The 25,826-nt window shown below is 33.7% G+C and overlaps 1 protein-coding gene across 1 annotated transcript in view; it reads left to right on the forward strand.

The window, feature by feature from the left end:
- The window catches only part of CCDC178 (coiled-coil domain containing 178), a 346,874-nt gene that overhangs the window by 47,285 nt on the left and 273,763 nt on the right, over window positions 1-25,826 (forward strand). Inside the window, exons 8-9 of the mRNA XM_081802535.1 lie at window positions 972-1,114; window positions 14,414-14,567. Of these exons, the coding sequence (XP_081658661.1) occupies window positions 972-1,114; window positions 14,414-14,567 (297 nt within the window). The remainder of the gene's footprint in view (window positions 1-971; window positions 1,115-14,413; window positions 14,568-25,826) is intronic.

The following is a 25,826-nucleotide window of genomic DNA, read 5'->3' on the forward strand; positions in this document are numbered from 1 at the left end:
GGACCCAACTCAAGAGCTTGCCTTGGAGATGAATTTGTCTCATATGATGTAACCTGGTTCCCAACATGGAGAACATCACCCCAGCAATGCCTACAGGTTACCTCTTCTAAAGGTGCTGAAAAATTGGACATGGGATACTTGATATTAGGAATTCTGTTATGTTTCCTGACCTCTTGTTTGCTTAGCTTATCATTCTGGTGAGCTCCTTGCTCTCTACTAAAATGTATACCCCTACATTCCTATGCCTAAAGGATAATCTTGTAGAGGTTACTACTACCTGTGCTATTCGAAAAATTAATGAACGTTATTGCTTCTTTCAGGAAGCAATTGCTTTATTTCAGTCCACCAGTTGACCCACTGGGGAGGGGACTGTTCACTCCCTACTGCCTTCTACTCCCCTCCCTCTGACTTTCCAGCAGGACATCAGACTACAACTCTCTCTTCTCCATAGGTTGACAGAGAAGGGAGAAATGGAGAGGGAAGGGAGAATGTTTATGATATTTGATAATTAATAAAAACAATAAAAATGGAATATTTTGGACCCTTTCATTAAGGTAATAATGGTTATTCCTGAGAGGATTATAGTTGATTTCATTTATTTTCTCATCTGTGTTTTCTGATTTTTCTACCATTAAGTATTATTTCAACAATAAAAACAATAAAAAGTAGCAATTCTTTTGTAGGTTAAAAAATAATTATTTTGCTTATGTCACCTGTAATATTGAACTTTTCTTCAATAACTTTTATACATTGCTAGTATTAATGCTAGTATTAATGCTTCTCAGACTAGTGGAAACCTAAAACTTTACTGTGCTAAACAGATTAATATGGGAAGAAAAATCGATGTAAAGAACTTTTTCTTTAGATCAAAACTACTTTAAATTTAAGTCCTTTCTCTGATTTTTCTCTTGCCTGATTCTTTTAATTACCCATTAAGTGCGTGTATTAACAAAAATATTTTTCATTTCTAGGTAATGGAGTTATACAAACAAATTCATGAAGAACTTGAAGAAGCTATAGAAGATGTTGAAAATGCCAAATTGAATGCTAAACAAATTAGACAAGACATAGAGCAAGACATTCATAGTGATGAAACAAGCATAGAAGCCTACAAGTAAGAATTTTTCACTAATGCTGATTATAGCATTTAGAACAAAAATATTGATTAAAATGTAACTTATATTCCTGTATAAAGAATTCAGATAACGAGAAAGGAAAGAATCTAAATCACACATTTATCTTATCACCAACTTTATATATAAATTAAGATATGTCTTTTACATATGTAATATACATATGTATAGATTCTTGAAGTACTATTTTTCTGTCATCTTATTTTATTTATAGGTTTTTAAAAATTTTAATTCCAGTGTTGTCAACATACAGTGTTATATTATTTTCAGGTGTACAGTATAGTGATTTAACAATTCTGTACATAGTGCTCATCATGATAAGTGTACTCTTTAATCCCCATCCCCTATTTCACCCATCCCCTCTCCCATATTCCCTCTGGTAACCATTAGTTTGTTCTCTGTAGTTAAGAGTCTATTTCTTGATTTTTCTCTCTCTTTTTTTCCCCTTTACTCACTTGTTTTATTTCTTAAATTCCACATATTAGTGAAATCATATGTTATTTGTCTTTCTCTGACTGACTTACTTTGCTTAGCATGATACTCTCTAGCTCCAGCCATGTTGTAGCAAATGGCAAGATTTCATTCCCTTTTATGGCTGAATAATATTTCATTGTATATATACACCACATCTTCTTCATCCATTGATATTATCAGTGGACAGTTGGGCTGCTTCCATAATTTGGCTATTGTGAATAATGGTGCAGTAAACATAGGGGCGCATGTATCCCTTTGAATTAGTGTTTTTGTATTTTGGAGGTAAATAACCCAGTAGTACAGTTACTGGATCATAGGATAGTTCTATTTTTAACTTTTTGAGGAATCTCCGTACTATTTTCCACAGTGGCTCCACCAGTTTGCTTTCCCACCAACAGTGCATGAAGGTTCCTTTTTCTCCATATCCTTGCCAACACCTGTTTCTTGTGTTTTTTATTTTAGCCATTCTGACAGGTGCGAGGTGATATCTCATTGTAGTTTTGATTTTAATTTCCTTGATGATGAGGGATGTTGAGCATATTTTCATGTGTCTGTTGGCCATCTGTATGTCTTCTTTGGAGAAATGTCTGTTCTTCATGTCTTCCGCCCATTTTTTAATTGGATTATTTGTTTTTTGGGTGTTGAGTTCTGTCAGTTCTTCACGTATTTTTCATATTAACCCTTTATCAGATATGTCATTTGCAAACATCCTCTCCCATCAATAGGTTGCCTTTTAGTTTTTTTGATTGTTTCCTTCACTGTGCAGAAGCTTTTCCTTTTGATGTAGTCCCAGTAGTTTGTTTTTATTTCCCTTACCTCAGGAGACCTATCTAGACAAATGTTGCTATGGCCGGTGTCAGAGAAATTACTGCCTGGGATCTCTTCTAGGACTTCTATGGTTTCAGGTCTTACATTTAGGTCTTTAATCCATTTTGAATTTATTATTGTGTATGGTGTAAGAAAGTGGTCCGGCTTCATTCTTTTGCATGTAGCTGTCCAGTTTTCCTACCACCATTGTTGAAGAGACTTTTTTTCCCATTGTATATTCATTCCTCCTTTGTCAAAGAATAATTGACCATATAATTGCAGGTTTATTTCTGGGTTTTCTACTTTGTTCCATTGATTTATGTGTCTGTTTTTGTGCCAGTACTATACTGTTTTGATTGCTACAGCTTTGTAGTATAGCTTGAAGTCCAGAATTGTGATGTCTCCAGCTTTGCTTTTCCCTTTCAAGATTGCTTTAGCTTTTTGGATTCTTTTGTTGTTCCCTACAAATTTTAGAATTGCTTGTTCTAGTTCTGTGAAAAATGCTGTTGGTATTTTGATAGGGATTGCATTTAATGTGTAGATTGCTTTGGGTAGTATAGACTTTTTAACAATATTTGATTTTCCAATCCATGAGCATGGAATGTCTGTCCCTTTCTTTGTGTCATCTTCACTTTCTTTCATCAGTGTCTTATAGTTTTCAGAGTACAGATCTTTCACTTCTATGGTTAAGTTTATTCTTAATTATCTTATTATTTTTGGTGCAGTTATAGATGGGATCATTTTCTTAATTTCTCCTTTCTCTGCTTCATTATTAGTGTATAGAAATGTATGTTAACTAACTAGAGTTTAAATAAAAACTTGAAACAAGAAAAAAAAAAGAAATGCAACAGATTTCTGTACATTGATTTTTGTATACTGTGACTTTACTGAATTCATTTATCAGAACTAGTAGTTTTTTGATGAAGTCTTCATGGTTTTCTATATATTGTAGCATGTTATCTGCAAATAGTGAAAGTTTTACTTCTTCCTTAAAAATTTGGATGCCTTTTATTTCTTTTTGTTGTCTGATTGCTATGGCTTGGACTTCCAGTACTGTGTTGAATGAAAGTGATGAGAGTGGGCATCCTCGTCTTGTTCCTGACCATATGTGAAAAGCTCTCAGTTTTTCCCAAATGAATATGATGTTTGCTGTGGGTTTTTCATATAAGGCCTTTATTATGTTAGGGTATGTTCCCTCTAAACCTGCTTTGTTGAGGGTTTTTAGAATGTATGATGTTGTACTTTGTCAAATGCTTTTTCTGCTTCTATTGAAATGGTTTTATCCTTTCTCTTATTGATGTGATGTATCATGTTGATTAATTTTTTAATATTGGACCACCCTTGCATCCTGAGAATAAATCCCACTCGATTGTGGTAAATGGCTTTTTTTACTGTATTGTTGGATTTGGTTTGCTAGTATTTAATTGAGAACTTTTGCATCTATGTTTATCAGCAATATTGGCCTATAATTCTGTTTGGGTTTTTTTTTGGGGGGGGGGTTTGACTGCTTTTTATGGATACACTTTTTTGGATACACTTATTTTTTTTTTTTGGTGCCTTTATTTGGTATTGGTATTATGGTAATACTGGCCTCATAGAATGAATTTTGAAGTTTATCTTCCTCTTCTATTATTTTGCAATAGTTTGAGAAGAAATGTTTGGTAGAATACACCTCTGAAGCTGTCTGGTCCTGGACTTTTGTTTGTTGGGAGTTTTTGTTTACTGATCCAATTTCCTTGCTGGTAATCGGTCTGTTCAAATTTTTTATTTCTTCCTGATTCAGTTATGGTAGATTATATGTTTCTAGGAATTTATCCATTTCTTCTAGGTTGTCCAATTTTTGGCATACAATTTTTCATAATATTTTCATTTAATTGTTTGTATTTCTGTGGTGTTGGTTGTTACTTCACCTCTTTAATCTGTGATTTTGTTTGAGTCCTCCTCTCTTTTTTCTGTCTTTTTTTTTTTTGATGAATCTGCCGGTAGGTTTATAAATTTTGTTGATCTTTTCAAAAACCAGCTTCTGGTTTCATTGGTCTGTTCCACTGTTTTATTAGTTTTTCTGTCATTTATTTCTGCTTTAGTCTTTCTTCTTTCCTTCCTTCTCTTGGTTTTAAGTTTTGTTTGTTATTCTTTTTCTAGCTCCTTTAGGTGTAAGGTTAGGTTTGATTCTTTTTTTTCTTGCCTCTTGACATAGGCCTCTATTGTTTATAAACATCCCTCTTCAAACCATCTTTGCTGCATCCCAAATATTTGGATCCTTTTGTTTTTATTTTTATTTGTTTCCAGATAATTATTTATTTCTTTTTTGATTTCTTGTTTGACCCATTCATTGTTTAGTAGCATATTATTTAACCTCCATGTATTTGAGGTCTTTCCAGATTTTTTCTTGTGGTTGATTTCTAGTTTCATAGCATTGTGGTCAGAAAAGATGTATAGCATCACTTAAATGTTTTTTAATTTGTTGAGACTTGTTTTATAGCCTAATATGTGATCTCTTTTGGAAAATATTTGTGTGCACTTGACTTGAAAAGAATGTGTATTTTGCTGTTTTAGGATGGAATGTTAAGTCCATCTAATCCAGTATGTCATTCAAAGCCACTGTTTCCTTGTTGATTTTCTGTTTGGGTGATCTGTCAGCTGACATAAGTGGAGTATTAAAGTCTCCTACTATTATTGTATTACTATCAATTAATTCCTTTAAGTTTTTTATTAACTGCTTTATGTATTTGGGTTGAGTACATAAATATTTACAGTTGTTATATCTTCTTGGATTGTCCTCTTTATTATTACATAGTGCCCTTCTTTGTCTCTTATTACAGTCTTTGCTTGAAAGTCTATTTTCTCTGTTACAAGTATTGCTACCCCAGCTTTCTTTTGACATCCATTTGCATGATAAATGTTTCTCCATCCCCTCACTTTTAATCTGCGTGTGTCTTTAGCTCCAAAATGAGTCTCTTATAGACAGCATATAGATGGCTCTTTATTTTTTTATCTTCTCTGTCACCATGTCTTTTTTTTTTTTTTTTGGAGTATTTAGTCCATTTGTATTCAAAGTAATTATTGATAGATATGTATATGTTGCCATTTTGTTACTTGTTTTGTGGTTGTTTTTGTGGTTTTTCCCTGATCCTTTCTTCTCTTGCTCTCTTTCACAGGTTTTACTGGTCTTTGATTTTTGGGTACCATTAGGTTTTTATATAACATCTTCCCATATACATATAGCAGTGTATATTAAGTTGAGGATTGCTTAAGTGGAACCCATTCTTTACTCCTCTCTCCCCAAGTTTTAGGTATATGGTGTCATATTTTATGTCTTTTTATTTTGTAAATCCCTTGACTGATTTTTATAGATACACTTATTTTTACTGCTTTTGTGTTTTCTATTTCATACTTTCACTTATGGTCTTTCCTTTCCACTCAGAGAGTCCTCCTTAATATTTCTTGTAGGGCTAGTTGATTGGTCATGACTCCTTTAGTTTTCGTTGGTCTGAGAAGCTCTTTGTATCTCCTATTATTCTGAATTATAGCCTTTCTGGATAGAGTATTCTTGGCTGCAGATTTTTCCCTCTCACCACTTTGAATATATCATTTTACTCCTGGCCTGCAAAGTTTGTTGAAACATTTGCTGATAGCCTTATAGGATTTCCCTTGTATGTAACTGTATTCTTTTTTCTTGCTGCTTTTAAAATTCTTTATCACTACTTTTTGCCTTTTTAATTACTATGTGTCTTGGTGTGAACCTCTCTGGGTTGATTTTGTTTGGGGATCTCTGTGCCTTCTGGATATGGATATCTGTTTCCTTCCACAGAGTAGGGAAGTCTTCAGCTATTCTTTCTTCAAATAAATTTTCTGCCCCCTTTTCTTTCTCTTCTTCTTCTGGAATCTCTATAATGCAAATGTTAGTACGTTTGATGGAGTCACTGAGTTCCCTAAGTCTATTCTTAATTTTTATAATTCTTTTTGCTCTCACTTGCTCAGCTTGATTGTTTTCCTTTACTCTGTCTTCCAGGTCATTAATTTGTTCCTCTGATTCCTCTGCCTACTATTTATTCTGTTAAGTGTATTTTTAATTTCAATTACTGTATTCTTCATCTCTGATTGGTTCTTTTTTATCTCTTTGTTAAGGGCCTCACTGATGTTCTCCACTCTTTTCTCAAGTCCAGTGGGTATCTTTATAATCATTACCTTAACTTCTCTGCTAGCCATATTACTTATATGGTTTCACTTAGGTCTCTTGCTGTGGTTTTGTCCTGTTCTTTCATTTGGGACATATTCCTCTGTCTCCTTGTTTTGTCTAACTCTCCATGTCTGTTTCTGTATTAGGAAAGTAAGCTATGTCTCCTGCTCTTGAAGGTAATGGCCTTATGAGGACAAGGTCCTGCAGTGCTCTTCAGGGCAGTGTTCCCCAGGACCTGGCACTTCAGGAGTGTCTCTTATGTGTGTTGCCTATTCCCTGCTATTGTGTTCTGGCCTCTCTTTCCTTCGGTCCAGTCAGTTGCAGAAGCTCTCTTTGCTTGTTGTGGGCAGTATTTGGTCCCAGCTAGATGGTGCGCATTTTAACAAGGTACATGCTGGTCTGCTTGCAAAATGAGACCTGCCAACCCTGCTGCTAGATCTAGGCCCCGCAAAATGCATGGGTAGGTGACGTGGTTTTGGCAGAGTTTGCACTAGTATTCTGGGGGTGGGGTCCCACAGTGCAGGGACATGGCAAGCATGACTAGAAAGGACAGATCCACTGTAGTTAGAGGGGTCAGGGCTTGGTATAGGTAAGTTAGGTAGAGAGCATTGTTACTGTGCTGATTCCTGTAGGTGGCCATGTGTTTATACTGGGGGGCAGGGGAGGGAAATGACGCCTGCCAGCTCTTTTGTTTCTAGAGAGGTTTCTCTGTTATTCCTGCTTCTGTGATACATGCTGTAAGATAAGTAAATAACCCTCCTCTTGTATGCCCCAGACATTTTTCAAACTGCTGCTTCCATGCTGTATCCTTGGTCGCTGTTTATCCTGCTGTCTTTTTAAGGGCAGGGAGTCAGCTTCCTGTTGCCCTCCAGCCTCTCACATAGCAGAGCCTGATGAGTTTTAAAATTCCAGGCTTAGGGGCGCCTGGGTGGTTCAGTTGGTTAAGCATCTGCCTTTGGCTCAGATCATGATCCTGGAGTCCCGGGATAGAGCCCCACATCAGACTCCTTGCTCAGCTCCCTCTGCCCTTCACCCTGCTCATGCTCTCTCACCCTGCCTGTGCTCTCTGGTTCTTGCTCTTGCTCTCTCAAATAAATAAATAAAATCTTTAAAAAAAATTTTTAACAATAAAATAAAATAAAATTCCAGACTAAATCCCATTGGTTTTAAGAACTCACAAGATTCAGCCCCTGTTGGTTTCAAAGCCAAAGTTATGGGGATTCATCTTCCCCTTGCGGGCTCCCCAGTGTGATAGTCTGTTTCTTGCTCTTTTCCATGCAACTGGCTCCCTCCCTACCTCGGATGGCCATGGTCTGTTTGGCTCCAAATCCCTGTCTCGGCCCTTCCTACCTTCCTGGATGTGGCTTTTTCTCTACCTTTAGTTGTGGGGTTGGTTCTGCCAGTCTTCAAGTCATTTTCTGGGTTATTTACACTATTGTGAGTGTGATCTAGTTGTATCCATGGGAGGAAGCAAGCTTAGCATCCTTCTACCTTGCCATCTTCCCAGCCTCTCTGTGTCATTTTAGTTCTTCATACATATTGTCAGATTGCCTACAGATGTGTGTAACAAGTATATATCACTGCTATCTATGTATGTGCAAAAGAGACTATTTAAAAAAAACCTCCAGCATGGGATATTATTAAAAACAAATTATGTAGCCGTGTATTAATTATAAATAGCATCCAAGTATTTCAACTTGCATTTGTTTGATTTCTAATAAAATGGAGTATTTTAAAATATATAGAGACTTTATTTTTCATTTTAATAATTGGAGTGTTTTTTATTACGTTTCTGATGTATTTGTGTTTTATGATATTCTTCTAATTCCTCTTGTTCACTGTAAATTCTTTATGATCTAGTGTATCATAATAAAGTTTTTATTTGTTCAAATTGATTAATAATTTAGATAGAAAAAATCATATTGTGGAGCTGGAATCAAGTAAATGTAAACAAAATGAAGAACACAAAATTTATACATAATTCCATGATCTAGATAATATCCATTATGTTTGTATTTCCTCACATACAATGCATATTTTAAATATCGTCTATTATTTAATAAATCAATCACTTTTGTAGCTCACCTGATTTGTTATATGTCATTAAGTTACATGTATTTTCTGATTTTCATTTTGATGTCTTCTTTGATCCATGGGTTATTAGAAAATACATTTAAAAAAAATTTTCATGATGGATTTCTAATTTTATAGTTGTCTTTTTATTACTATTTTCTAGCTGAATTTGTGTTTTGGTCAGGGAAGATATAGTTTCAACCCACTGAAAATTCCTGAGTCTTCATTTTTGGCTCAGTGACTTGGGTTGTTTTTTATTTTTTTATTTTTTTGGTAAATATTCTTTATGTACTTTACTTATTGAATGTACTGTTGATTACTGTTTCATTAGGTCAAGTTTACTAATCATAAAGATTAATCTTTGTATATCCTTACTATTTCAAGTGTGGTCTGTGGACCATAAGCTTTACCTGGGTGCTTCTTCAAAATGCAGAATCTCAGGCACAATTCAGACCTATTGAATGAGAATCTGCATTTTTAAAAGATCCAAGGTGATGCTTGAGAAACCCTGTTCCTTATCATTACTGATTTTTAATACTTTTTTTATTATTGAGAAAAGTGTGGTAAAATCACCTACTATAATTGATATGTCTCTCTACACCTTTTTATTTTTTTTAATGCCATCGGTTTTTGCTTTATATTTTGAAGGTCTCTCAGGTTCTTACAAGTTTAAAGTTGTTATATCTTTCTGGGAGAGGATTAACCTTATTCATCATTGTGAATTGATTCTTGGAATATTTTTTTCCTTAAACTCAATTAACATAGTAATATAGCTTCATTAGCTTTGTTTTTTGATGTTCATCTGGGAGATATTTTCAGTTTTGAAATTTCAATATTTTTGAGCCCTTTATACACATCTCTTGTAAACATTATGTAGACAGATTTTTTTTTTAAGATTTTATTTATTTATTTGACAGAGAGAGCGAGCAGAGGAACACAAGCAGGGGGGGTGGGAGAGGGAGAAGCAGGCTTCCCGCAGAGCAGGGAGCCTCATGTGGGGCTCTATCCCAGGACCCTGGGATCATGACCTGAGCCGAAGGCAGATTAACTACTGAGCCACCCAGGTGCCCCAAGATAGATTTTTTTTTAATCAGTTGAAAACATTTATAAGGTAGACCATTAAATGTATTCACAAATCACTAATACATTTGGATTTAAACCACCATGTATTTGCCCCCATATGTTTTATTTTCTTATTCTTTTTTTGCCTTCTTTCACATTAGTTTTCTTTTTCCTTTTCTAGTGGTGGTTATAATTTTATTCTTATTCTTTTTGTAGGAAATCCTATTAACTACCACATGCAAATTTAGATGATCAGACTCCAAAGACACTGTTAACATGCTAGACAAGAAAAGGACTCATGAAAATTTTTTACTGTAGTTATCACATTGCCACTGAATTAAATATTTATTGTTGTTATGGACTATTTCATTTTTATAACCTATGAGAATATTGTTGTTAATTGTTTTATTTATTTATTTATTTATTTTTAAAGATTTTATTTATTTGAGAGAGACGGAGAGTACGAGCCAGGCAGGGAGGAGCAGAGGGAGAGGGAGAAGCAGACTCCCCACTGAGCAGGGAGCACAACGGGGGCTTGATCCCAGGGGCCCTGGGATCATGACCTGAGCTGAAGGCAGAAGCTTAACCAACTGAACCACCCAGGCATCCCCTGAAGGATATTTTCTATTTTCATAGATATCTTGATTTTTAATTGACCTTTAATATGTTAAATATTTCATTCTATAATCTAATTTTCATTTTTTGCTGTTAAGAAATATATTGGCCTTTTGACTGATTGCTATGCAACTATTCTATACTTTGCTTTTAAGATCATCTCTTGATTTTGAAAGTCTATTTTATTAAGATACTTTGGGTGTGAATCAATTTTTATTTATTCTGTTGGGATTTGTTAGTCTTTTAGTATTATTGAATCTATGCATTATAATTATCATTATCCCTGGGCATTTTCAGTCATAATCTTTTCAAACAATGCCTTGGTCCCATTTTTTATTTATTCCAGGACTCAAACACATATCAGTTTTTCTTATTGTATCTTCCATGCCTCTTGATCATTTTCTCATATTTTCTACATTTTCAAACCTTCTGAAGACTTTCTTCTGGCATATTATCCATATAGTTCTATTGTATTCTGGGTCTACTTTGAAAGCCATAGGTATTACCTCACAAACCTCCAACTATGAAAACTGTAAATTACCAGAGAGCTCTCTGGTTGGTTAGCAGTTTCTGACATGACTTTCAGTGATATCTGCCTTTTGATATCAAAAGCAGATATCACTCTCCTAAAATCACCTCCCCTTGCATGTGGGCTAGATCCAGAGAGTTCCTTCTAATAAATAAAGTAAAAGTGATGGAATATCATCTTTATGATTAGGTTGTAAGAACTGTGACTTGTCTTGCTAGCACTTTCTTGTTCTGTTGCTTATTTGCTCTGATGAATTTTGGTGTAATGTTTTGAGATGCTCTATAGAGAAGCCCACATGGCAAGGACACAATGTAGGCCAACAACCCTTGAAAATCAACCTGCTAACAACCAGGAGTGTGATAACAAGGAGTGTTTTACCTATTTTGGCCTGCTTGATCTATCATTTCTGACAGAAATATTTTAAAATCTTATGCTAGTCAATTTATTTTTATAATGCTGTCAGCGTTTTCTTTATGTATTTCTAGGCTATATGAAGTGCATATGATTTTATAGCTTTTGTATCCTCATAGTGGATTTTCATATATGTATATGTGTATATATGCATTTTTTTTAAGATTTTTATTTATTATTGAGAAAGAGAGTGAGAGAGAGAGCACACGAGAGAGCACAGAGGGAGAGCGAGCACAGAGGCAGAGGGAGAAGCCAACTCACTGCTGAGCAGAGAGCCCAATGTGGGGCTCGATCCCAGCACCCTGAGAACATGACCTGAGCCAAAGGCAAATGCTTAACCAACTGAGCCTCCCAGGCGCCCCATACATGCATTATTTAATCCCTTTAATATTTCATCTTTTAAAGTATATTTTTGCTTGATCTTGATATTCTAAAAGATTCATCCTGATTAGAATTTCACTGGCAGATCTCATTTTATTTAGTTAGTTAAAAGTGTTTCTGTTTGGTTTTATTTTAGATTGATTCCTCCAGGTCACATATAACTGATTTCTGTGCTTCTATGTAAATCTGATCATTATCTTCTTAATTGTTTGTTTATTTTTGTGGGGTTTAGCTAACTTTCTGCTGATGTAGGAAAATCTTAGCTGAGACAACTGGGGAGATTTGGCGATACCCTATTTCTCCAGTTAGTTAGCAATGTTTGCATGGTAATAGGAGAGGAGTAGAGCAAGCAAGCACAATCACACATGAACTGCTGGCATCCCATTTGCTAAAATCCAAATGACAATGGCAAATCAAATGGCTAAGCTCAAAGTTAGAGGTGGAGAACCCCACAAAGTTACATGGCAAAGGAAGTGGATATAGGACTGGGTGAGGAATTGAAACCATAATACTCTCAATTTTCCACACTCTTTTTCTTGCTTTGTATATCTTGAAGCTATCAGTTATGCTTCTATTTCTATTTTAATCATTTATCTGTCTCCATATATATACATTTGTACATATATCAGCATTTCATTCTTCTATCTGGCATAAGACAGATTTTAGCTTATATTAATTACAAATACAACATTTTCCATTTTGTAACATTTTCTAAAACTTTTCCTTCTCAATTTTGAGTATAGAAATTAGCTAGTGGTTTTTATAACTAATATTAAACGTGAAGGTACATTTGTATTAATTCCTGCACTTACCATTTTTTATTACGTCATATAAATCCTTCTTGGATGATTTTCTTCTCATCTAAGTATGTTTTCCAAAAGTTCTACTGTAAGCATTAGAGGAGTCATAAATGATTTATTAAATAAAATTTTAGAGATATGTTTATTGTTCTTCACTATTTTTTAATTTGTTGGGAATTAATACACATACAAGAACTTGATTATGTATGCTATCAAGTGTATACATTGATGATTTTTGAAATATGTATACACCCATGATTAAGGTATAGAAGCTTTTCAGCATACTAGAAGTTTCTCTTCTTCTTTCCCAATCCATAGCACTGCCCCCTTCCATCCCAAAGAGGTCATCTTCATTCTGACTTCTATTACCAGACTTAGTTTTGCCTGTTCTTGAAATCCATATGAATGGAAGCATACATACAGCATATGCTTTTTAGCATCTTGATTGCTCTACATTGTAACTCTTAACAGATAGAATGATTCTTCCCATTTTATTCTTCTAAGTTTATTCTGATTTAGCAGGTATGAGAATGATAAAATCTAAACTATCAGTGTCTGGGGTCACAAGTAGCAAACTTTTAGCCTGAAAAATACTTAAAGGGCTAATGAATTGGTGGCATCAACTTTAAAGGAAATGGGGATAAGGAGACAACTAAAATAATATTTAGTTCCTGAATTCGATGACACTGGGCAGTTGTCCACTCTTACTCAGAGTCTATAATTCATTATCTGGACTCGGGGAAATAGATACCATTGAGAAAAGAAAAATTAATTTCAAAAGAAAGAAATATAACCAAACATATATCTTGAATGCTGAGGTTCCCCACCTATCATTATCTACTTGGCTTCTAGAATTCTGATAGGGAGACCTACACTCTCCAGACGTGGAAGGGTAAAGAAGAATCTTTTTTGCTTATTTGTTTATTGTTTTAACTTTCATTTCCATAGTGAGGTTATAACTTTCAGTTTTATTTTGACTCTACTCCTAAAAATCAGGGTTAGTGCATGAGAATCTGGGCTACTTCCAGGTGGAGTTATCTGTATTTCTTGCTGATATTTTATGGAAATGATAATTTTGTCATTTTCTCACCATCCTTTTTACCTATATTAAACTCTAACACCAGTGCCTAAAGGGACTTTGTATATTTGGAATATGTTTTCTACCTACCAGAGAAGATACAGGATTATGTGATCACAGTTTAGCTCTGGCTTTCTTTGTGGAAGATCACATAGGAACAAAATATTCCTTGGCAATTTATTTTTTAGTAAACCTGTTGTTTTTCTAAGCTGCAGTTTCCTCCATTTTACCTCTAGACCAGGAAAGACAAAACAGTAAACTAGGGCTTTAAAAATGTGTGGTCTCCACTTCTATATCCTCTCTTCTTTTTTTCTCTTCTTTTTGTCTTGCCTTTCCATCCCTGTACTGCCCACCCTCTTTATCAAAGGTGCTTAGCTCTATCACCTGAAATCAAATCAAAAGGTGATTTATTTTAAATAATTTAGAAATCACTTTTCTCTCACTTTTTTCCATTGGAAACATAAATGCACCTGGTGAATTTTTTCTCACCATTTAGTTCTTGATCCTAAATGGTACTTTTAAGAAGTTGCTTTGGCAGGGTGCCTGGGTGGCTCAGTCGTTAAGTGTCTGCCTTCGGCTCAGGTCATGATCCTGGGGTCCTGGGATCGAGCCCCGCATTGGGCTCTCTGCTCAGCGGGAAGCCTGCTTCTCCCTCTCCACTCCCCCTGCTTGTGTTCCTTCTCTTGCTGTGTCTCTCTGTCAAATAAATAAAATCTTTAAAAAAAAAAAAGTTGCTTTGGAAAGGGGGAAGTTTTAGGAATAGGTAAATTCCATTGATTTACATTGTTAAGTCAGAAACTAATTTACATATAATTTTAAACATGATTTGCCTTTCATTGTGGATAAAACCAACTGTGTTTTTCCTCTTAGGAGAGAGAGAGAGAAACTTGACAATCTATATAGTCACTACTCTATAGCAATAGAAAATGTTAATGTTAGTATTGAGGAGAATGAAGAAGCAGTGAGTGAAGCATTGAAGGAAACAAAGACATCAACAGAGGAATTATCTGCTTTATCAAAAACGGTGGGTTTTCTGATTTAAAAATTTAAAAAAATACTGATTTTATTTTTAAGCCATAACTGTTAAAACTTACTGTCAGTAATGAAATAGCAGTTAGCCCACTTTCTGTCTATATTGGTTTTCTCTTACTACATAACAAATTACCAGAATTTTAGCAGCTTGAAACAACATCCATTTATTATCTCAAGGTTTCTCTGGGTCATGTCTTAGCTGGTTCCTGTGCTCTGGGTCTTCTAAGACTGAAATCAAGCTATCAGCAGCCCTACATTTCTTTCTGGAGACTCTAGGATTAATCTGCTGTCAGGCTCATGTCAGTTTTGGCAGGACTCAGTTTCTGTGCTTTTAGAACTGAAGTCATTGTTTCCCTGATGGCTCTCAGCCTGGGATCATTCTCAGCTTTCAGAGGCTGCTTGCATCCCAGTCTGGTGGTACCCTTCATCTTTAAATCCGGAATGGGGGGTTTGAGTCCTCTCTGGCATAGTATCACTCTGACCGTCCCTTATGATTCATCTTTCCTGCCACATCTCATTCACTATAGTAAAAGAAGTAATGGTAAAAGGAATTGATAAAATGGTAAAAAGAGGGCGCCTGGGTGGCTCAGTCGGTTAAGCGTCTGCCTTCGGCTCAGGTCATGATCCTGGGGTCCTGGGATCGAGTCCCGCATTGGGCTCTCTGCTCTGTGGGGAGCCTGCTTCTCCCTCTCCTCCCCACTTGTGCTCTCTATCTCACTGTCTCTGTCTCTCTCAAATAAATAAAATCTAAAAAAAAAAAAAATGGTAAAAAGAAATAATACTATAGTACAAAGCAATAATATACACATTCTGTACCATTTGGCATTCCTAGTTAGAATTAAAACTACATGTTTTTTTATTGCCACTTTCTATTATAATATTTCTATTATAATATTATAGTATATTTCTATCTATATACTCTTTATGTCTCTTCAAATTTTTAAAATTAATCCATAATTAAGAGTGAGACTAAGTGTGTTTTAATGGCTTTTTAGAGGTCATTTGTATTTCCTTTTTTTTTGTGAAAAAGCTGCTCATGATTTTTCCCCATCTGTTGAGTGATTGTATTTTGACTTATTTGTAAGAATTTGTTGTATATTATTGATACTAAATATTTTAAAGTTACATATGTTAAAAATATTTTTATCCAATCTTCTTTCATTTCTTTATGGTAACTTCTGATGAAGAGAAATTTCAGTTTTAGTGTAGTAAAAGTTACAAATATTTTTCATTTGACCTTTGTGCTTTTCTGAATTTAAGAATTTTTTTTTCTACCTTGAAGTCAAAAAATATTCTCTGGTATTTTATTCTAAATGTTTTGAAATTTGACTTTTCATATTTACATGATGCTTCTAGATGAAATTATGTTTAAAATATCAAAACTGATATTTTTTCCTTTTATTTATAAGTTTGGAAGTAAGAAACTATCTAGAATTTTAGGAATGTATATTTCACTTGCCACATGTGAAGCATAATCAATATGAGATTCATATATGGGTATGGTGTGAAGTTGAGGTTCCAGTTACATTTTGTTTCTTAAATAGAAAACAAATTGTTGCAATATAACTTATTGTATTTATGTGTTAATATTCAGTGCCATCTCTATCACATGTGAGGCTTCCATATTTGGGTGGATCTTTTCCATTCTTTTTTTGATTTGTTTGGTTTACCTAACCATCTTTACCTCAGTACTTCATGTCTACATTACTAAGCTTCTATAGTGAGTTTTGATTATCTATTATGGTGAATCCCTCAGTCTTACATTTCTTTATGAGTTTTAGGCTGTTCTTGACCTTTGTCCTTCCATATAAATTTCAGTGTTATCTTATTCCTTTCCTTCAGAAGTTTTATTGGAATTAGGATTGGAATCATATTCATTTATAGATTGATGGAAAAATGAAATCTTTATGATGGGGATACTTAAACATAAACATGATCTATCTGTCCATTTATTTGGGTGGTTTTTCTAAATTGAACCTCAACCAGTTTCCTTGGAACTTTGTAGAAGGCAAACTCTCTCTGGAAAATCAACCTGAGATTAGTCTTAGACAAATTAACCCTTATATCTCCACTGAATTTTAAAGTTATTTTTTAAAATAAGCTTTTAATGTAATTCTGATTTATTTGTAAATGTAGTTTATATGGTAGGTATTATTTAAAATCTGTGAAGGTTTAATTTTTGTCTTACTACTTGGGTAATTTGCATAAATATTTTATTTAGGAAAAATCTTTTCTCTGGTAGGGGGATGCAATCTTATATAGGTTCATTTTGTAAACTGTGCTAATTCTGTTATTTAAATCTTTTATATTTCTGATTTATTTTCTGACTGATATATAAATTACTGAGAACTGTATTAAAATATTTCAATGTGATAGTGGATTTCTTTCTTATTTTTTCCATTTTTCTGTTATTTTCTGCTTTATATAATTTGTAGCCATGTTTTAGATGAAACTAAGTTTAGAATCTTTAGAATTAAGTTTTTGCTTATGATATATTTTATTTTTAAGTGATAACTTATTAGAAGTTTTAGAATGCATATTTATGATTATGAAGCATAATCAACATCTTTAACTTGAACAGTTTGAGGAGCTTATGATTTTTTTCTTGATATGTGGTTTATTTTCCATCATGTTATACCTATTTTATTTAATAATCCCTGTATTAAGATAATTTTTTATTAGTTTACACAATAAATGTTGGATTATATTTTTTCCCAGTGTAACATTTTGCACACAACTCTTTTTGTTTATCAGACATTCCTAAGCATTATTTTTTCTTGTTACTAAAATGTGTCTTTTACAAGCTTTATTAGTGAGTTAGATTTGGTATTTTCAAAATTTTCTTTCCCTGAAAATGTCTTTATTTTGTTCTCTTTCATGCAGTGTAGGAAATATGCCCCTGACTTAATATGGGCATGACTTACACTGCTGCATAGGCAACGTAAAAGAATCCAGAAATAGGCAAGGCTTAAAACACTAAACAAAAACACAGTGGGCCAAAGTGCCAGAGGGGATAACATAGGAACAATGAAGTGGAAGAAACTGATCTTAAATAGATAGCAGTATAAGTATCTCTTCAATTTGCCCTTCTTTCTTTCTCCAGCTTCTCTGTAGCTACCCTTTTCCCTCTAACTCTGTTCTCTAGCTACCTGGAAAAACTGCAAGAGGCCAGAATGTACCAAGTGCTTTCTTTATTCTATTTTTTCATAAATACATTCCGCTCTGATTATAAAGTCAGTATTCACCTCCCAGTCCTACGATGGTCTGGCTGAATCTTCTCATTTTATTTATTTATTTATTATTTTTTTAAGAGAGAGAGAGCATGCATGCACATGTAAGCAGTGAGGGGAGGGGCAGAGGGAAAGGGAGAAAGAGAATCTTAAGCAGCCTCCACACCTTTCTGGAGCCCAGTGTGGGGGCGGGGAGGGGGTGAGGTGGGGGGGTGTAGCTCAGTCTTAGGACCTTGAGATCATGACCTGAGCCAAAATCAGGAGTCAGATGCTTAACCAACTGAGCCACCCAGGCACCCTATGAATCCTCTCATTTTAAACTTCAACTTGGAAGAGGTAAAATCCTTGGTGAAACAGTCTCTTCACTTTCTTCTGTCTGCTTTGGCCACTAATTGCACTCTATGTTTAGCTCCATACAAGTACTTACAACACTACTGAAGTCGTGATTACCTGTCTTCTACTTTTTAGACTATAAGGTTTTTAAGGATAGAAGATGCATTGTGATTTTTGTTTCCTCTGTGTAACACGCACAGTGTCTGTCCTATATTAGGTACTCAATGATATGCCATATTAGGCACTCAAGAAAAGGCATTTCAGACTTTTTGAATGAGTGAGTTAACCAGTGAATAAATGAAAGAAAAGAAGGAAGGGGAGAGAAAGGAAAGGAAGTGAAGGGAAGGGGAGGGAGGACGGGAGGGAGGAAGGAAAGAAGGAAGGGAAGATAGGAGGAAGGAAGAAGGAAAGGAAAGAAAGAAGGAGGAATAAATGGAGAAAAAGAAATGTATCACCTTGTGAGCTTGGAAAGAATTTTGTGGGATGTGGAGTGTATAGTGCATACATTCACATAATCCGTGAAGATTTAAAATGGTGCATGTACTTTCTTATGTATAATTTCTTTCCAGGGACTACTATAAGCATCAGGAAAATACAGCACAACCAATAAAAATTTTTAAAATATTATATAGTGTTGTCAAATAATTATGTTCTCAATTTCCTAATCATGCTGAAATTTGTCATCTTAAAGAATATCATTGTTAACAAAATATCTTCAGAAATGGAAAATTCATTCACTAAGCCTACAATCAGTTTTTTATTTCTTTGATCATCTGTAAAATAGCAAGTATGGCCCTTCCTAACAAGATGTTATTTTTGATGAGATATTATGAACATATTTTATAAGGTTAGTAATATTTTTCAATTATAGAAATCATTTGGGGTCTATCATACTTCTTGGGGAAGATCAGAACATGATGAAGTTTAGATATATTAATTTTTTTCTACATTTTGCTCATTATAAAAACCTTTTAACTAGGTTTTCAAAGAGCGCATGTTAAGCACTCAGTTAAAAGCAATGATGTGCATCACTTCCATGCATTATTTTTTGGTATGCAGTTGAAACTTCTAGCTCAAGAGAAAAGTAAAAGATTTGTGCTGCCTAATTGCACATACAACCTAACTGATTTTTTAAAATTTCCAGGCATATCATGCTTCCAATTTAGTCTTTACTTCATTAACATACACTTTTTTCTAATTTGTGTTGGAATTGTATCTATGAAAACACATTTTTCCTTCTCCTTTCTACGCCAGAAAACATCTTGAAATTGGTTAAGTACTTTAAAAATATTGTCAAAATCAAATTCTTTTTAAATGTTAAAGTACAGATTTCCTATAAATTTTCTCATGTTTTCTTTGAAGTCTACTACTACCATAGTTCAGAATTTTTTTAGAACATAATTTCATCATCTGTAACTCTTAGTTTCTTGTGATATTAAAAAAACAGCCATTTATATTTCATTTTATCCAGTCATTTCATTAGATAATAAAAAATGGCTTTTAAAGATTTAGAAATCCTTTGTGATTTTCATATTTTACTAAGCAGTAGCAGGTACACAAAACTTTTTTTAAAAAATCAGATTGCAGATAAAGGTTGTAAATAAGTGAATTGCTTTTGTATATATACTTATGTTTTCATTTTTGGATATTGATTTTGTTAGTAGAAATATATTATTTATTACTACCTTATTGGTCTATGTACTATAGAGTATAAATCCTGATACCACAAAACATCTAGCAAATTCTGCTTTTTGATTCATATTTTACCTTAAAATCTTATGAATTAAGCAATTTATTTCTTAAAAAAAAGGTAAGCCAATAATTATTACTAATCATGTGCATAATTATTACTACCACCAAATAAGAAACTAGTCTAAAGAGCCAGAATAAATTCTTCATGGACACAAAGCTGTTAAGTGGAAGAGCCAAACTGCAATGCAATTTTTTGATATTCCTTCATTATAAAATATTCAATAAAAGGGGCACCTGGGTGGCTCAGTCGTTAAGAGTCTGCCTTCGGCTCAGGTCAGCCCCGCATCAGGCTCCCTCTCAGCGGGAATCTGCTTCTCCCTCTCTCACTCCCCCTGCTTGTGTTCCCTCTCTCGCTGTGTCTCTCTCTCTGTCAAATAAATAAATAAAATCTTAAGAAAATAAAAATAAATAAAAATAAAATATTCAATAAAATAATATGGATAAAATGTGATAATATATATAAAAGTACATATTGCTAATTTTTTCATCAAGAGATTTCAATCAGTGTGGAATATTTCTAAAATATTTTAAAAATCTATTAAATTGACTTTATTTCATTTCTTATTTTAAAGAAGTCTTTAATGTTATCTAAGTGTTGATTTCAAGTATATGCTCATTATCATGTTAAAGATTTAAAAAATATACTCAGGTTATAAAAACTGTTTACCAGGAATAGATGTTGCTTTGTGAGCATCTGTGAAGATTCTAAAGAGTTTCTCGTTTGACCTACTGAAGTGATGTATTATATTAATATTAAATCTTTTTAAAATTCTTAAGATGACTCTGCTTGGTTATGGTTTATTGTTCCTTTAATTTACTGCTGAGTTTGATTTGCAAGTATTTTATTTAAGATTTTGCATCCATATTCATAAGTTAGTCTGTATTCCAGTGTTCTTAATTTGTGCTATATTTGATAGATTTTCTTATCAGGATTATACTAGCTTTAAAAAATGAATTGTGAAGCTTTTCTTCCTTTCTTATTACCTAAGGAACTAATATGGATTTAAATAACTTTTTCTTGAAAGTTAGATAAAACCCTTAGTGAAAATATAACTTTCGTGCTTTTATATTTTTTAATTGTTTTCATTATTATTTTGTCATGGACAGTTGTTTATTTCATCACATGATTGGTCTTACCAGGTTATATAGGTTTCTTCTTAAGGTTAATTTACAATTTTTAATGGCCCTAGAAATAATCCAAGTGGATTAAGATTTTGAAATTATTATGATATGCTATAGAATGCTCTCTTATACTTTTATCTCTTACTTCTAATTAATTGTATATGTATTTTTCACTTTTTAAATTAGATTTTCAAGTTTTTATAAGTGGAATAAAAAATAAGAGGTGCCCTTAGATTTCATAACTCTATAATTTCCAACTTCTAAAATATTAATGTTTGCTTTTATAGTTAGGATTTATTTTCTTCTTATTCCTTTAGGCTTATTCTATTCCTTTTTACCTTTCACTTCTCTGTTTCGAATGCTTAATGTTTTTTGTTGTTTTTAAATCTTTCCCTAAGAGCTACAGTTGCATTTCTTGTTACACTTTGAAGCAAAAGTTCTTGAAAGGATTTTCTGCATTCACTCAGATTTCTCTCCTGCATTTCCACTTCAAATAATTTCCAGTGAGTTTTCACTACCACACTACATTGAAATTACTAATAAGGGATCCTATTTTCTTCCTTAAAACTCTCAGAAAATTTGGTAGGATTCATTACACAAACTATTAGCTAACATTTCTTTAAGGCACTTTTTGAATAGCACAAATATTTAATGTTCATACCTCAGAGTTTAGAATATACTCATGTGAGTAGAAGAAAATATTGATCTATGACTTCACTATCCAGATGTGGTCACTGCTAATATTTGTTTTGCATAAACAGGCTTTGTGCTATATTTAAAAACTATATTATCATATGCATACAGTAACTGATGACATGTTTCTCCTTATATAAAAACTTAAAATTATATTTTACAATGTAATTTTAATAATTGAGAGTTTCTTAGAACTTTATTATCGAACGTTTAGGATGTTTTCAGTTTTTAAGTATTATAATCAAAGCTATGGTATTTCTAAAACTTAAACATTAACATTGGTGCAAGAAAATTACCAGGATGGGGGCATCTGGGTGGCTCAGTCATTAAGCGTCTGCCTTCGGCTCAGGTCATGATCCCAGGGTCCTGGGATCAAGCCCCGCATCGGGCTCCCTGCCCCGCGGGAAGCCTGCTTCTCCCTCTCCCACTCCCCCTGCTTGTGTTCCCTCTCTCGCTGTGTCTCTCTCTGTCAAATAAATAAATCTTTAGAAAAAAAAAAAAAGATTGTTCTGCAAACAACTAGAGGAAGTGAAATTGTTAAAATTCCCTCTAAGCATTACAGATACTATACTTTCTCCCGGGTTGATAGAGGTGAGAAGAGGGAGGGTTCCTTCAATGCTGCTGTTTATATAGTGGGCAAACTTTAAATAAATCCTTACTTGAAACATCTAGTCTTCTAGATGTTTAAAGGTGCACATATGTTAAAGGTAGAGAATTAAAGTAACACCCTTTAAGTATTCTGTTAATTCATAAGAATGGTTGTATTTCGGGAATGGAATTGTTAAACTTGATGTCTTGGAGAGTATGACTGTTCACGGGTTGTGGGGTGGGCAGGGAAGGGAGTGAGGAGAGAAGCGTTCTGTGCCCATGAGTCTTTAGCCAAGTTCAGACTGTCTAATAACCATCGTTATGTAAGTGCATTGTAGTTAACATTGCTGTGTATTAAAGGATAAACAAGTCCTAATGTCCAAAGTATATAAAAAGTAGGGGTGGTAAAATAGTCCTGTTACAATAAATGTCCTTTTGTTAGTTTTTAGGACTGTTCTGAGGTGTCTGTTAATCCACCTCTTGGAGCTAGATGTATTCCTGTACTTAGTCATTGAAATGGTGGAGGGAGCAAATGAAGGGTGACGGGAAGGGCTTTTTACTAGTATCTCTATATCTAGAAGACAGTTTTAAGTTATAACCATAGGTCTGTATATGTGTCTTTGTAAAGTTCCTGTGTTTATTGTGGACAAGGTTCATTATTTGTAACATCTAGGTTTTTCAGATATCCCTAGGTGCAATGTATGATAAAATGTACAGCTATTTAATTAACCAATTTATAAGTTTCTTTTTGTTATAATTGATAGGAAAGAAGCATCTTGAGCATGGAATTGTTAAACTGTCTCTGAGAAATGTATGTTAGGACTTATTAGGTTGGCAGCAGAGGGGCAGAAGGAAGTATAGAGGGAGAGATGTATGTGGGTGTGTTCATATTTACATTTAAATGATAACTGTTAATGTGTGTACGTTGCTTTTGGCTACACTATAGGAAGATACTAAGTGATTCAATGGCAACATAGCTCTTTGCTAATAGTATAGATTGAATAATGAATTCTTTCAGAAGCATTATACTTTGTGTACTCTATTACTTTATGTCTCATTTTTAATTGAACATGAAGAGAATGAATTATTTTAACTGAATTTTGCCAATATCTTTATCTAGAGGCCTCTTGCCATTTTGTCTTTTATGACATTTTTGTCACCAAGTAAGGCAGGATTACATTTTTTTTTCTTTCAGATTGAGTTGGTGTAGTGTATTCTTGGTTATCAAAATACTCTTAGTTTGGGGACTTTGAAATGGTAAATATTCATGTTGTGTAAAAAAGCACGATACGTAACTGTATGCTCTTAATTACATTAAAATGCTTAGTTGTATAGATACACACGTAGGACCTAGAAGTCAGACTGTAAACTGCTTGTGATTACAGATGACTTTGTTCTTTGCTTCTTGTGTTTTGCAGTTTCCTTTTATGCACATGTTAACTTCTAAAAAATACAATTTTAAAAAACTTTAAAACCATACTACATAACAATTCTTGGTGTTTTCATTATAAGTATAGAGGGTTTTTCCCTCCTCAATATCATTTGTGATTTAATTTACTAATTCCTTTTTTCCCCCATATGTTTACTATTTATATTTATTTTTGTGGAAGACTTGCTCACATTATTCTTTGTAAACATATTTTACAAGTTTGATTTTTAAAGCTGATTTTTGTTAACTTTCATTACATTGAATTTTTTCATGTTTAGGATTGTAATCTGTTATTCCTATTCTTATTTCTTCAATGCTGTAAATTTACAGGGCTGATATTTATAGTACTCTACTTTTTGATTTTTTTAAATTTTATTTTATTATGTTAATCACCATACATTACATCATTAGTTTTTGATGTAGTGTTCCATGATTCATTGTTTGCATATAATACCCAGTGCTCCATTCAATACATGCCCTCTTTAATACCCATCACCAGGTTAACCCATCCCCCCACCGCCCTCCCCTCTAGAACCCTCAGTTTGTTTCTCAGAGTCCATAATCTCTCATGGTTCGTCTCCCCTTCCGATTTCCCCCCCTTCATTTTTCCCTTCCTACTATCTTTTTTTTTTTTAACATATAATATTTGTTTCAGAAGTACAGGTCTGTGATTTATTCTTTAAAATAAAAATTCCTTGACTTTGTCTTAAGCAAACATTATCTATGTTGTAAAAGAGATAGATTTTAGAAATTTTACAATTGATTTGAGTGAAATGGAGAGCTAAGAAAAGTTATTCTCATAATAAATAATTTTGTATGCATTTGGTACCTTATGATTAACTTTTAGATGAGACTACCTGCTGGATTTCTTGTATTTCACAGTTCTCTTAGAGAGAGTAACTCTATATTAAGTACTGTAAATATTGGTTACTTTCATTAGTATTCTTTAAATGATAAAAATGCTTTAAGGTTATTAATTCAATCATTTTCTAGTTGTAGAGGTGGTTTTATATATGTTGGGGGAAAAAACCTATATTCTATGTCACTACTAGAATTTAAGTTTATATATTTGGGTATAATTTACAAATATTAATCAGTTTTAATTGAAATTCTTTTTTAATTGAAGTAATTCACATGTTCCTTAATCTAGAAGGACACATAAGGATATTGCCCCTCAACTATTAGCAGTGTAACCAAAAATAGACAAGTGATTATCTAAGAAATATTTTAGACATGTCCCCACTATGTAATGGAATACACACACAAACACAGACACATGCACACAGACACATAAACATACATATGCATACATATAAGATATATAAATACATAGATATGTATACATGCATACATATGTGTATATATATACACATATATATGAATGAATGAATGAATGACTGCATCACTATTATACATGGGAGACCCACATGTTGTGAATTTCATATCAGCAAAATACTGAAAGAGGCCAACAGTGTATAAAAGAAAGCTGTTGGATCTCATGATTCTGCTGGCAGGAAGCTGGTTGATAAAATTATCCACCTGCAAACATGTGCTATCTTTCATGAAAAAGGAAGGATGACTCAAATGGTGAAACCAAGAGTCCTGAAGGTGGAACCAAGAATTGAGAGTGTGGATAAAATTCCAGAGGGTGCAATTGAGAGCTAAAGAAAATTATTCTTCCTCTTGGCTGAGGATAGAAAAAGTCAGGGAAATGTAGCAGAAGGTGGAGTCAGAGAGACACAGAACATGAGAAGCATTCAACCAGCCATTGCTGACTTTAAAATGGAGTGGGCCATATAAAAAATGTGAAAGGAAAATGAATTCTGCCTACAATCTTGATGAGATTAGCAGTGGCTCATTCCCTAGAGTCTCTGCAGAAGAACCCAGGCCAGCTGAAACCTTCGTTTCAGCTTGTGAGACCCTAAACAGGCTATTCACTTAGCCCACCAGCATTCTGTTCTGCAGAACTATGATATAACAAATATGTATTATTTTAAGCCAGTAAGATGATACCATTCTGTTTGTTCAGTTCTCCTTTTGTGTCTTTTAGGAAATTTTTCAGAAGTTTTCCTCATATAGGGTTTCAATATTTTTCATAAGTTTA

The sequence above is a fragment of the Leptonychotes weddellii genome, chromosome 13 (assembly GCF_054177405.1).
Source record: "Leptonychotes weddellii isolate Sample4059 chromosome 13, ASM5417740v2, whole genome shotgun sequence".
In the NCBI taxonomy this organism is placed as follows: Eukaryota; Metazoa; Chordata; class Mammalia; order Carnivora; family Phocidae; genus Leptonychotes; species Leptonychotes weddellii.